Raw genomic sequence first — 12133 nt, forward strand, 5'->3', positions numbered from 1 at the left:
ATAGGATTGGTAAACACGCAGCAGCAGAAAACTAGTTTGGAACGAGATAGCAGTGGGATTGGGCACCGTTTCAGAATAGGGACCTATCGACTTCACGTTTGAAAAGTTATAAATGCTGGATATTCATGAGCCAGTAGATGTCACTAATCTTCATTCTCCAGTAGATGGCACTATCTCCATTGTAATTCAGACTATGGTAGATACAGATTACCCACTATTTTTCTGACATTTATAGAGCCCCCAAAGTCCTCATGAAATTGTTAATATGACTATGTTATATCTAATCATGAATAAGATAATGCCCCCCAGCTTTCCAGTGTTGTACTGATATCTATGTATCTTATTTGGTTATACCATACATGGCTACTGCTTATCCCTAAGAGGGACATGAACAGAACACTGGGTGGAGTACATTACTCCCTAACAATGCAATTCATCTTCAATGTAATGATTGATGACACAAATCCATTACGGATGACTTCAGTCAACCATAGAAGGCTCACGTGGAGGGGTATTTGAACAGGGACGGCTGTTGCACATGTTCCAGTCCCCACCTGTTCAATGTGATGTCCACAGTGACAGGACAAGTGCAGGCTAACTTTGTATTTGTCTTTGTCTAAGGAGTCATTTAGAGTTAGATTCCATGACCAATGTTGGCATAATGAACAGGAACAAACATTATTTCATGGCCACTCTAATAGGTTGATAAACTTCTATGATGTACAAACCATACCCTTTCATTCTCATGTTTGGCCGGGCCATTCTGAACAATTGTAACAAAAAAGCAAATAAATCTGAACTCATTCACTGTGAAAATGGGTTCACTCATTACAACTGATATTTAAGTGGGCTTTTATATGTTTGGGTGTACCACGACAAAACAGTTTGAGCGACTTTCAAAAAGAGTATTGTTTGGTATTGTGGGCAGCCCTCCGACACTATTTACCAAGGGTGTAATGGGTTATGTGGTCTGTTCATTCTTATAATTTAAGAAGACTTTTATTCATGGCTTCTCACAATCATACTCGTGTATACAGTCATAATAAAATACATCTTTAAAAATATCCTGATTAAAAAATGAAAAATAATCATACTTCAACGGTGTCTGTTAATCATTGTAATGTAATCAATGTCACGATGTCAGTACTTCACTCAAATGTCAGTTGAACTTGTGAAGTTGTGTAGAGTCAAATGTTTAGTAGTTTGTGATATTATGAGGCTTAACAAACCAGTAAATATATAAATTATTATATCGATACTGTGTTGCCGATCTATACCATGTGCAACAGCAAAAAAAATGATCACATCACTTGTGTTCAATGCCATTCTCATGTAGACGAAACAGGAAAATGAAAACTCCGGTTCATAAACAACTTCTTCAGTATACCTTGTGTAAACATGTTACAATACACACACGAGTGGTTAGTATTCAAATGAAAAGGTGCCTTCACGTGGGGAGCAATTACTGTCAAAAAAGATTAATATTCAACATGCATCACTGCCATTATGCGAGCATCTCTCTTACTCTCTCGTGCCTAGGGACAGAGGGCCATCTAAAGAGCATTTAATCAATAGCTATTAGGCTTCACATCAGAATAATTAGATTTCACTATTAAACAGGGCTATTCCCCTGACAGAATGTCGAACATAACTTGACTGGACTTCTGAGACAGCCCATGTATGGAATGAGTCGTTTGATAAGAAAAAATAAAAATAAAAAATTAAACAACCTGGATGCTAAATTAATTTTAAATCAGGTTGTTATTCCTTAAAGGTTCCAGCAGGTGTCAGTATCGTTCCTATTAAGATACATTCAGGAGACAAGGCAAAAAGAGGATTCACTTTTTAATCGTATTTTACATTAATTTCTGATATAATACATACATGAGTCTTATTGGCCCTTAATGGGGACACAACAACACTTTTTAAAGGTCATATATATATCGTGGAAAAAAATAACCAACTGGCTTGGAATTGATTTAAAAAAAGATTGGTTACAGAAATCAACTGCACAACATGGAATTCAGTCACAAATGGCCGTTTCAAGTCTCTTTACGTGGCGTCTTGGTTTCCTTTAATCTCATCCCCACTCATAACTCTTGCCACGCACAAAGGATTGACATGACAAAATAAAGCCTACAAGACATCATTAAATACACAACAAATAGGTTTGGTTTCTGTGCCTGTGGTTTATTTAATGTATGGTAGGGTTCTGACGATGATTCAAACCCTTTATTAAGTACAACAGAAGCTGGGTGTGTCTTGTAACCGAATGCTCAAATCATACGGAAGAAATATACCTTTTATAATGAATATACTGTACATGGTATCTATGTATGATTAAAAACAATCATAGTTGAGACTGAATGAACATTCTATACACTGTAAAAGACTAATCTGTTGTGTGACATTTTAGGCAAACGGAACCTTTTTAATTAGTTCAAGGTTGAAAGGTCATTGGTTACTTCGAAATAAGTGCTAGAATAAATGTTGGCGCCATTAGAACAGCGTTTCCCTTTCCTGGTCCCGGTGACCCAAAGCGGTGTTTTTGTCCTAACACTCACACACTTGAGTCAACTAATCAACAATTCATCATCAAGCCTTTGATTTGAATCAGGTGTGTTAGGGCTAGGACCAAAACCTAGAAAGGTGCATCATCTGTGGATCCCCCTGGTCCAGCATTTGGGAGACGCTGCATTAGAAGGAAGTGTATTCTATACATGAGATGCCTAACAGAGTTTACTTTATTTCTTAGTACAGCGAGGTCCAGATCAGTAGTAATGTGGCCAATTTTTTAAAGTGCTTTACATCAATAATATACATTGTTTAATGTTTCAGATGGACAGAACAGATTAACGACTAACTTAAACACAAATAAACATATGTAAAAACACATACATAATGTGGTAAAACAACCCAAGAATGCTAGGATTTGTGTTACTTATGAAATATCACATTTTACAACTCATTGCACATCTCCACATATATATATATATATATACATATATATTTATATATATATACATATATATATATATATATACATACATATATATATATATACATATATATATGTACATATATATTTATATATATATATATATATATATATATATATATATATGTATATATATATACATATATATTTATATATATATATACATATATATATATATATATATATATATATATATATATATATATATTTATATATATATATATATATATATACACACGGGATATATGAAGAGCAATGGATTATGATCATGATTCAAAGGGACTTGGTGAGTCCATATCAAGAGCTCTTTACAACTTGATAACTGTCTATAAATACAACACATACAATGGACCAGTCGTTTGGTGTTGGTGTATCTTCAAGAGTTCTTTTCAATGGAAGGTCTTGTTCTCCTGACCTCCATAGCCACTTCTTCCGCGTTAAATAAATAGCGCTGGAGTGTGTACACAAGTTGTGAATCCTTGGATGACTGGTGAGGGAGGGCAAAGGTAAAGAAGTTACGGAGAGACTGTGACTACTTGAGGTGGGTGTCTCTCTTTTTGGCTGCAGTGAGCTGTACTGGAGTCAGGGGGGGTCTTGTGGTCTATTATGGAGGCAGCAGAGGGGGTTTGAAAGTACAGGCTCCAGTACAGTGGCGAGGGGTCAGCATCTTGCAGGAGAAATGGTGCAGGGCGTCATGAGCTTCTAGGGAGAAAGGGGATGTGTCACTTCAAACACTGGGCAGATTAAATGTCTTTGTTATTTTTCTATCCACACTGTGTTCTCTAGTCGTTCTTTCCTCTAGTCGTTCTTTCCTCTAAGTTCAGTCTACACGTCACAGTAGTTCTGCTCAATATCAAATGTGCTAGGAATTAGCATATCATAAGGACACACATGCTAGCGAAGAATAAAAAGTAGCACTTGCATAGGTACGGTTGTAATTTGACAAATACTACTAGTCATAATCAAAGTCCATTAGAAGGCCATGCTCTTGCCCAGCTAGCCATTGAATTCATTCACAAATGGACTGAAACTGGATACATGTTCTGTTTTTGGACCATATAAATTACCTTTTAGCTTCTGTTGTATTGCATAACGCGCCTTTCTTTCTTGATCCAACTCGCTGCACAACGTGTCTAAGCAAACAACACATAAATAATAAGAAAAGAAAACGCAATAATTGAGCTACAAAGCGGTGGTTTTTAAACTTTGAAATGGATGACTGTAATGTATGTTGTTCACCCTCGGGTATTTTGAGTGACCTCTTAGTGTAGTTGAAGTGTGTATTTACACTACCGCGGTCCAGTAACTCTAGAACGAGTCTATCCGTGAAAGGGCGGCATCAGCTGTTGTCGTCTACTGTATGTAACTGATACCACGATACGTAATGGTTTGCCTTTTACATTTTCCAGCGCGTGATTTAGGAGAAAATAACATTTACAAACAAAACACAGCGAAATCAATCTCTCTATGGTTTGATATTATTGCAGTGCATTCGACAATTTCCAGTCAAATTGCGAAAAATGTTGACTGTTTGACAGGAATGATAAGCTATTATTTGTAGATTGTGGACACGCAGCCTAATTCTATAATGACCGAATTTATGCAAGTGTCACTTTCCCCTCTTCATTCTTGTGTGGTACAAGGAAGCAACAAAGTCAATATGACCGTTCTTGTACACGCACGTTTTCATACTTTAGAACATAAACGCTATAACGATTTGGGTCATTTCATTCAATTTAAGTCGGGACATATTATTTCATTTATTAAAACACTGACCATTTAGCATATTCCGATCATTTTTCCTGGAGACTCACCTCGGACAATATGAAGTTGTTGGACCATCTCTTCTCTGTAGGACAGTTCCCTCTTCATTTGGTCCTGAAAATTATCTGCATAGTGAGCAAGCAGACGGCTACTATTAAACACAGTGCGCAAGTCCAAATAATAGAATTTAAGCCTAATGGGTTCTCAGCATTATGACATGTGACTACATTAAAATAAAGACGTCGATGCGTGGGGAAACAGGAGCAGCTCTCGCTTTTGAAGCGAAACAATCATTTACTTCCATTTCAGCACCATGCCGCTGTCCACTAATGTTTGCTTCGTTGTAGTCAATATGTTCGCTGTATGTCTCTTTATGTTTAAACTCATTCTGAAACAGGCCAAGATGGTGGAAACGTGAATAACTCTTAAAAAATAAAGTTACATTTTTTATTTTTTTTACTTTAAGAGATTAAGAGATCGAGTTGCGCCTGTTTCCCCTCATGTAAATATTTCAGCTGCACCTCGACTCTGTGTATGTTTTAAGCAGTAGGACAATAAAGCGTCCTACCTTTTAAACTTTGAAATTCGCGTTCCAACTTTTTTCTGAGCTCCACTTGTTCGACAAGCTGTTTCTGAAGTTCCTCTGCAAACCGAAGCGGTCATCACCATTATCATAATCGTCGTTGTAAAAAGGCAATAGACAAAGCAGTAAATTCCAAATGTGGCTTTCAACATACTAACCCTATATATTGCAGACCTATCTTAGCCTGTTCAACAATTAAAGCATTTGATTTTGATTACAGGCCTTTATAGGCCTAATACAATACAGGCCTATGGGTAAAAACAACCACAATGTTTCCCTTGGTTTATTTCCCTATAGTATCGTAATAACTATTATCAGAAGGCCTATGGTTGGAACGCTAACAGTCGTTTAGCCTCACTGTGTCTCCAAGCATGGTATTGCTAAATAATTAGCTCCATCGCCTCGGGGTTAGAGGCTCGAGCGCCGCAGCTTAACGGCTGGGCTCGTTAAAATATTAATAGTGTAAAAACGATTTCGTGTTACAATAAGTAGAACAATTCCGTTTCTCATAATTTAACATTAGAGGAGGTTAACGAATGGAAAACAATTCAAACGTGACCGTGCAAACTTGTGTTAAGCTGTAGGCATAACAATTTTTTTATAAAGCGATTAAAAAAAATAGATTATTAGACAGATCATAATAGGTATTATGTTGTTAGTGCAGTACCTAGATATGGAAGGGGAAACCTCAGTCTAGCATATTAGACTGGTGATTCCACACGTCGTAGCCTACACAAGACCAACATGGAACATGGTTCTCATGTTCCATAAAAAGGCTTATAATTAACAACACGAGGGTTTTTTCGAATGTTGAAATAGTAGGCTTTGAGGAAGTAGAGATACATATAGAGCCGCGTTCACACGTGTTCGTTATGTTTAAAATATAACTCTGTTAATTCAATGCTAAATATGATTTAAAAAAAAATAATATTCCCAGAACCGAAAATTTGCCTATTGTGTTTAGTGATTTCCACCTTGCTTTGTTCAATTTAAGATGAGATCTAATGACTTGACACGAGGCTAGGCTAGGCCTACTTGTTTGCACGAGGCTAATCAATATAAACAAATGTCAATGATCATTGATAAAAATCAAATGATTACCTTTAGCCATGTTTTCGATATCTTTTTCGTGGATCCTACTGACGTCATGCTGACGTAATGCCCCATCGCCTGCGAGAGAAATATTAAAGATGGCATCAGCTCATTAATTAATCTAATTTACTCAATTTTCTGTTATAAATGATCATATTTGGAACAGTAAAAAGTGAGAAACCTTTGGCTAACAATTTCGTTACATAAAATATAATACAATAGGCTATATTACCATGGTAGGCCTACTAAACTTTTACACACTTACACACTTACACACACACACACACACACACAGAGAGAGAGAGAGAGACTCACATGGTGGGCTTTCCTTTGCTTGGTCCTGATAGGCTCTCTGTGGAACGTCCTCTCTTGTAGGAGAACGTTGTTTGTGTGGGTCGGAAACATGGAGTACACCTGATAAAGACAGACAGTAATAAGCGACGTGCCTATTTGCATACAGAAACTATACCATGAATATGTACTATGCAAGATAATAGGCCTACCTTTCGATTGCAATGGGCTGCTATGTTTTGATCCAAACGTAGATGGACCGTTCAAAGGCATGTGTCCATCCTTTTCATGTGTGTACACCTGCAAAATTAACCAAAGCCATTATAGTCAATACGACTGCAATTATCTATAATTCTCTTAATTTCACAAGCAATTCTTTGAACGGATATACCCACGTGACACGTCTCCAATTTATAATTATAGGGTAGTAATTGAATTGTTGTCCACCTTTCTAAATTGCAGTTTGACTGACATTAGGACGAGGCCGGCGCAGGCCTAACCTTTTCCCAGCACACTACAAGGCTCGCAGTAAACACTCCAAACAGAACCACTTCAATTATCTTTAGAACAAAAGACAAGACACAGACCTAGGCTCCCACTCAGCGACCTTATTAAAACAAGCCTACTCCATTCTCAATCTCTTTAATATTGGGACGATGGTCTTTTTTGTAAATGTCATTGCCAAAATGTATTTTAACAAAAGATAATTTCCATATTTGTTCCAACCTGCCAATGTATGTCTAAACAGGCTCAGCCTTCTGTAATGTCAGGGTTTTCAACAGCACAATAAAACCCCATGCGAGAAGGCCTGGATATAGTTAATATAAGTGGCTTTTTTTTTCTTCATTTGACCAAAATATGAAAAATCCCTTGCAAAAACGCGTTGAAAACATCACATTAGCCCACTGTTTAGGCTTCAAACTGTTAAAAGCTGCCAGCCATATCAACATCCTTTAAGGCATAGGCCTATGGCCATTGGAACATTACACATAGCATGATGACCATACTTTATGCCCATGCACTTACGAGACCAAACATCACCCATTTTCATATGGGATCCAAATAAGTCTCCGTGGATTGATGCCTAAATAAATTTACAAACATGTGCGTAAATATATTGAACATCAAAGCACTCATATGGACCTTGGCACACTTACTTCGTACACCGGTGTATCATGGCGTTCTGACACCTGTCCACCCTGCCTCTCGTCATCAGAGGACCCGGAGTGGGGATCTTCCGGTTGTGGTCCTGGACTTGTCCCCAGCTCTCGACTATCTTCAGGCCCGGAATGGGCTGAGTTGAGGAGCGGGGGACTCTGACGGTCCTCCACTGACAGTTGGACTGACTCTTCATCCTCGTGTGCCCTGTTTGACTCCACGTCAACGTCTGGGTCGTCCACGCTATCCACATCCGGGGACATAGACCTATAGCTAGAACTTTCACTCACGAAATCTGGCGATAGGTAACCAGAGCGCACACCGCTGTACGTGTCCCTGTTGCCGTATAGCTTTGCAATGCTTTCGGCGTCTTTCACCACAGGTCTGAACGCAGAGATGTAATTTATCTTCCGTGGAGTTGTGGGGAGTCCTTCCGTCGACCGGGCCTCATCCCCGGATTTATCCTCGTCGTTCCGGGTGGATTGTGAGCTGGAGCACCGTTCGCTGTCTTGAAAGCTATCCTTAGGTGTGTTTGCGCACCGGTCACTTTGATCCGATAACTCGAGATCACTCTGTCTGACACTTAAGAGCTCTGTGGGTGGTTTGGGTGGTGACTGTTGATACGGTGGCATCGGCAGGCCACCTGCTGTTGGCCAAAACATCGGGAAAGAGGGATAGATACTGTCCTTTGCTCCTGGCCAAAAGACACCCGAAACGTTGGTTTTATTTGTCTCTCCCACTCCGTCGTCCTTCTTTTGACACAGTCCAAACGCAGGGAATCCATACGGGTGGGGGAAGAGCGGTGGCTGGATCTTTTGAAGCATCCCAAAGCTCTTACTGGGCACAGGGATAACCGGGTAGTTCCGGACGCCATTTGACAGACTGATGTTAGGCCTACCTCGGTCTTCGTCACAGCGCAACGTTTTATGGGGTACCTCGGGGGAACTTCTTTGGGTTGGGTTACTGGTGGAATGTGACTTCAAAGGAGAGGACATGGATGACCCACTCATAGGTAGCGTCCTCTTACGACTTCCCCCGTTGAACATCGCTTTAACATCCTCCCACGCGTGGGCAACATCATCCGAAGAGCTTTTGTCTGTTAGTTTGAGATGGCGCCTCCACGAATTGAAGTTTGCTGCATCTGGCTGTGTATACTTGGACTCGGGAGTGCGATGGGAGTGGAATATGAATTTATTCGGGGAAAAATACATGTTACAATATGTGCATTTAATGCACTTGGCCCTCGAGCTGTTATACCTGGCAGGTATGAAGCTACCTCTGCTTCCCCACGCGCATTCATGAGAGACATCAAAAGCGAAATTTTCCGGTAGCTTTGGTGGGTTGTGAGCACCGAGGAATGATTTACATAGCCTCTCCGCCTCCCGCTTAGTGATCATACCGCAGCGCCGCGAGGAGATTGGCATGGCGCCAGCGCGCCTCAGTATCTCGAGCTGGACGGGCGTGCACTGGACGCAGGTGATTCCAAGAGCAACGCGTCGGTTATGGATTTCGTTGTAACTGTAGTTCTTTAGCAATGTGTTGGATATCTGCGCCAAGCAAAGTCTTTCCTGGCCATCTATGACCAAAGACACGATGTGCACTCCATACAACGCGGTCTCGCTGACTTGGTTAGGCTTCAGGGAGATGGGGCTGGAGAAGGGCTGAACGTCCTGCTTGGAGCTGGGGGAAGAGCTGGAGTCTCGTCCCGCTGGTTGTTGATTGGGTATCGACTCCATTCCTGGAAGTCTGAAAATAAAAAATATATTTTAGGGTAGCCTATTGCACTACCATATAGGCCTACAGTTGGCATAACGCCTGTCAAAAAATGCACTAGCCCTAAATTGTTTGCAATTCATTCCAAATCAACAAATAAATAAATAAAGTCCATGAAATAGCTTTGTAATTAATCTTACCAAAAGGCCTACGCACGCACATTTCGTGCAATATTAATAATAACATGGTCAAGGTCTTAAAAGTAACGCAGAAGATCAGTGTTATTATGTACTAATAACTATGCATTATTAGTATTATTATTATTACTACATACTTAGTGTTATTATAGAACAATCAAAAACATTTTCAACATAGCATTATTCACAAGTCAAGGATTAGTTAGTTATTCGTTTTTGGTGACCCAGTTCTAAATAAATAGATAAATAATAGCCTAATAAATAAAATAGGTCTACTTAATTTAATATAAACGTTCAATTTTATACGAGCATGTTTAGTATAGGCATATTAATATTAAGTGTCTAAACCATCCAAATTTGATTTTTTTTGTAGGACTATGCCAACTAAGGCTATCCATGATCAGTTAGTTGTTTATTGACGGGACCTTTTCCTGTCGTCTTTAAATCGGCTCAGAGGCGAGGGTGATTACTTAAGAACTGCATAAGATCCTTACACGCAAAAGAGCAGAAGGAAAATACACTCTGAGCTGCGCCAATGCGCTTACCAGAGAGGAAAAGAACAGCTAAGCTGCTTTCTTGGTAATTACACGGGTTAAATTGTACGTATTTGATCTGTTAATAAAAGACTAGCCATATATATAATTAAAACATCGCATGCGTGTCTCCCTAGATTAACGTTAGTACAACGGCGTATAGGCCTACAATAAAATCTTAAAATCGACTTTTACAAAAGGCAAATATTTCCCTCACATTTAGCATCTCACATCCGTCCCATGTTTTTTTTTGTTTTGCGCAACGGTTGTAAATATATATTCTATAAGTCTTCCGAAAATAATATATTAATCGGAAAATAAATTAAAGGTAACACTTACGAAAAACATGTAAAATACGAAGCTGTTGTGACTGGTGATGAGATATTAACATTTCAATAGAAAATACACAAGACAACGAATTGAAAAGAGTAAGATCCTTACCTTTCTTTCTGGAAAAGAGCACAGTACTCCTAGGCTTAGGAAACTACTTTTCATCAAAAAGTTGAACAAAAATCACCGACACAAGCAGAGGTCTAGTCCGAGATTAAATATACTGTTGCTGGACCAAGCGTTCAGACTAGCCAAATCTCTCTCTCTCTCTCTCTCTCTCTCTCTCTGTAGTGTTTCTGTCTCTGTTTCAGTACAGTGAACGGACTTCCATCCTCTTCGACTCTCACCGGCTGAGTGGCGCACGAGAGAGTGACCGCATGGCAGTCCTCGAGCCTTCGCCACTCCTCAAGACAGCAGTCGACGCTCCTCACTGAAGAAGTGACCGCTAAACTAATGGATGGCAAGGCACACCCACTTAGCGTTCCTTCTCTTTAACTATATTATCTCCTGGACAATGAAGGAACAACAGCCACTAGGCTGTTACTTGATCCATTTAAACTTTACTCAGTGGATCTTTCATAGAAGTGGGGGGAAAAAATCATTAAGAGAAAGATAGATGGATATATATTGCATTAACATGGTGTGCTAAGTAGTAAGGTGCATTTGATAAATTGACACTATTTTGACACAATTAATGACCAACGATATTTTAATAATAGACAAATAATTATAATTTGATGGGTACATTTATTTGCCCTATTTCACACATGTAGGTACAAGTGTGTATTATACCCATATGCTAATTGGAAATGTTTGTATGATTTATGTATTTTTGCATATCACAACTCTTCATCGGAGAGTAACTGCCCCGACCAAATGCCAATGAAGGCCTATAGACTATTTCCAGTATTAACAAACGAGCAAATTTAGGACAAAACTGAATATGAAATCGAAGGCAACAAAATGGCTGAATGTATCATTTATCAAGTTACACGACCATCTGTTTTGCTTCTCGTGGACACGCAAATCAATTCCAGCCCTTCTGGTAAAGACGCCATGAATTTTAAGGCTCGCGTGCTTTTGTTCGAATGTCAAACAATTGGACACGTTTTAAATCACATACTGTGCATTCTTAGATTCTGCATTGAAAATGGACCGAATCCTAGATGAGCGGATAACTTGCCTCGGGCGGGACTGTCATATGCTGCTGCACACCCTCCCCTCTCCCCCCCACTCTCTCTCAATACCCACCACCCACGAACCAAACTGTCAGTAAATGAAGGAAATTTGTTGAGCACACAGGACACGGTGCGAGCAGATTGCGTCTACAAACAGAGTGATATATTAGAGCAATAGGCTGAGGTTAGTGTTGAAACCCAATACTGTAAGACCATATTAATTATTCATAACCTGATCAATGCCCCTCAGTTAACCCCGGTAAGCCTTGTGCTGAGGTATCAATAGCTTGCCGGGG

General features: G+C 39.4%; 1 protein-coding gene across 9 annotated transcripts; it reads right to left on the reverse strand.

The window, feature by feature from the left end:
- Positions 1–1832: 1832 nt before the first annotated feature.
- On the reverse strand, positions 1833–11099 carry LOC110514539 (SKI family transcriptional corepressor 1 homolog-B). 9 transcript variants are annotated; one of them, XM_036964183.2, is made up of 9 exons: positions 10771–11099; positions 7886–9632; positions 6941–7028; positions 6753–6851; positions 6447–6515; positions 5331–5405; positions 4813–4887; positions 4066–4131; positions 1833–3697 (listed from the first exon to the last, which is right to left on the reverse strand). In XM_036964183.2, the coding sequence occupies exons 2-9, from the start codon at positions 9620–9622 to the stop codon at positions 3603–3605; spliced, it is 2304 nt and encodes a 767-aa protein (XP_036820078.2). In that variant the 5' UTR covers positions 9623–9632; positions 10771–11099; the 3' UTR covers positions 1833–3602. The 9 variants fall into 9 exon arrangements, with proteins under 9 accessions (XP_036820078.2, XP_036820077.2, XP_036820081.2 ...); XM_036964182.2 differs by having other exon boundaries at positions 1833–3700; XM_036964188.2 differs by having other exon boundaries at positions 3586–3697; positions 4813–4876.
- Positions 11100–12133: the final 1034 nt, after the last annotated feature.

Source organism: Oncorhynchus mykiss, chromosome 26 (assembly GCF_057628025.1).
Source record: "Oncorhynchus mykiss isolate SJ-2025 chromosome 26, ASM5762802v1, whole genome shotgun sequence".
Classification (NCBI taxonomy): domain Eukaryota; kingdom Metazoa; phylum Chordata; class Actinopteri; order Salmoniformes; family Salmonidae; genus Oncorhynchus; species Oncorhynchus mykiss.

Coding starts and splice junctions, on each gene's coding strand:
- LOC110514539 (XM_036964182.2), bottom strand. CDS start 9,622: ATGGAGTCGATACCCAATCAACAACCAGCGGGACGAGACTCCAGCTCT. Junction 4,888..5,330: donor CGAATTTCAAAGTTTAAAAG/GTAGGACGCTTT, acceptor CTCACTATGCAG/ATAATTTTCAGGACCAAATG. Junction 3,701..4,065: donor AATACAACAGAAGCTAAAAG/GTAATTTATATG, acceptor CTTTCTCCCTAG/AAGCTCATGACGCCCTGCAC.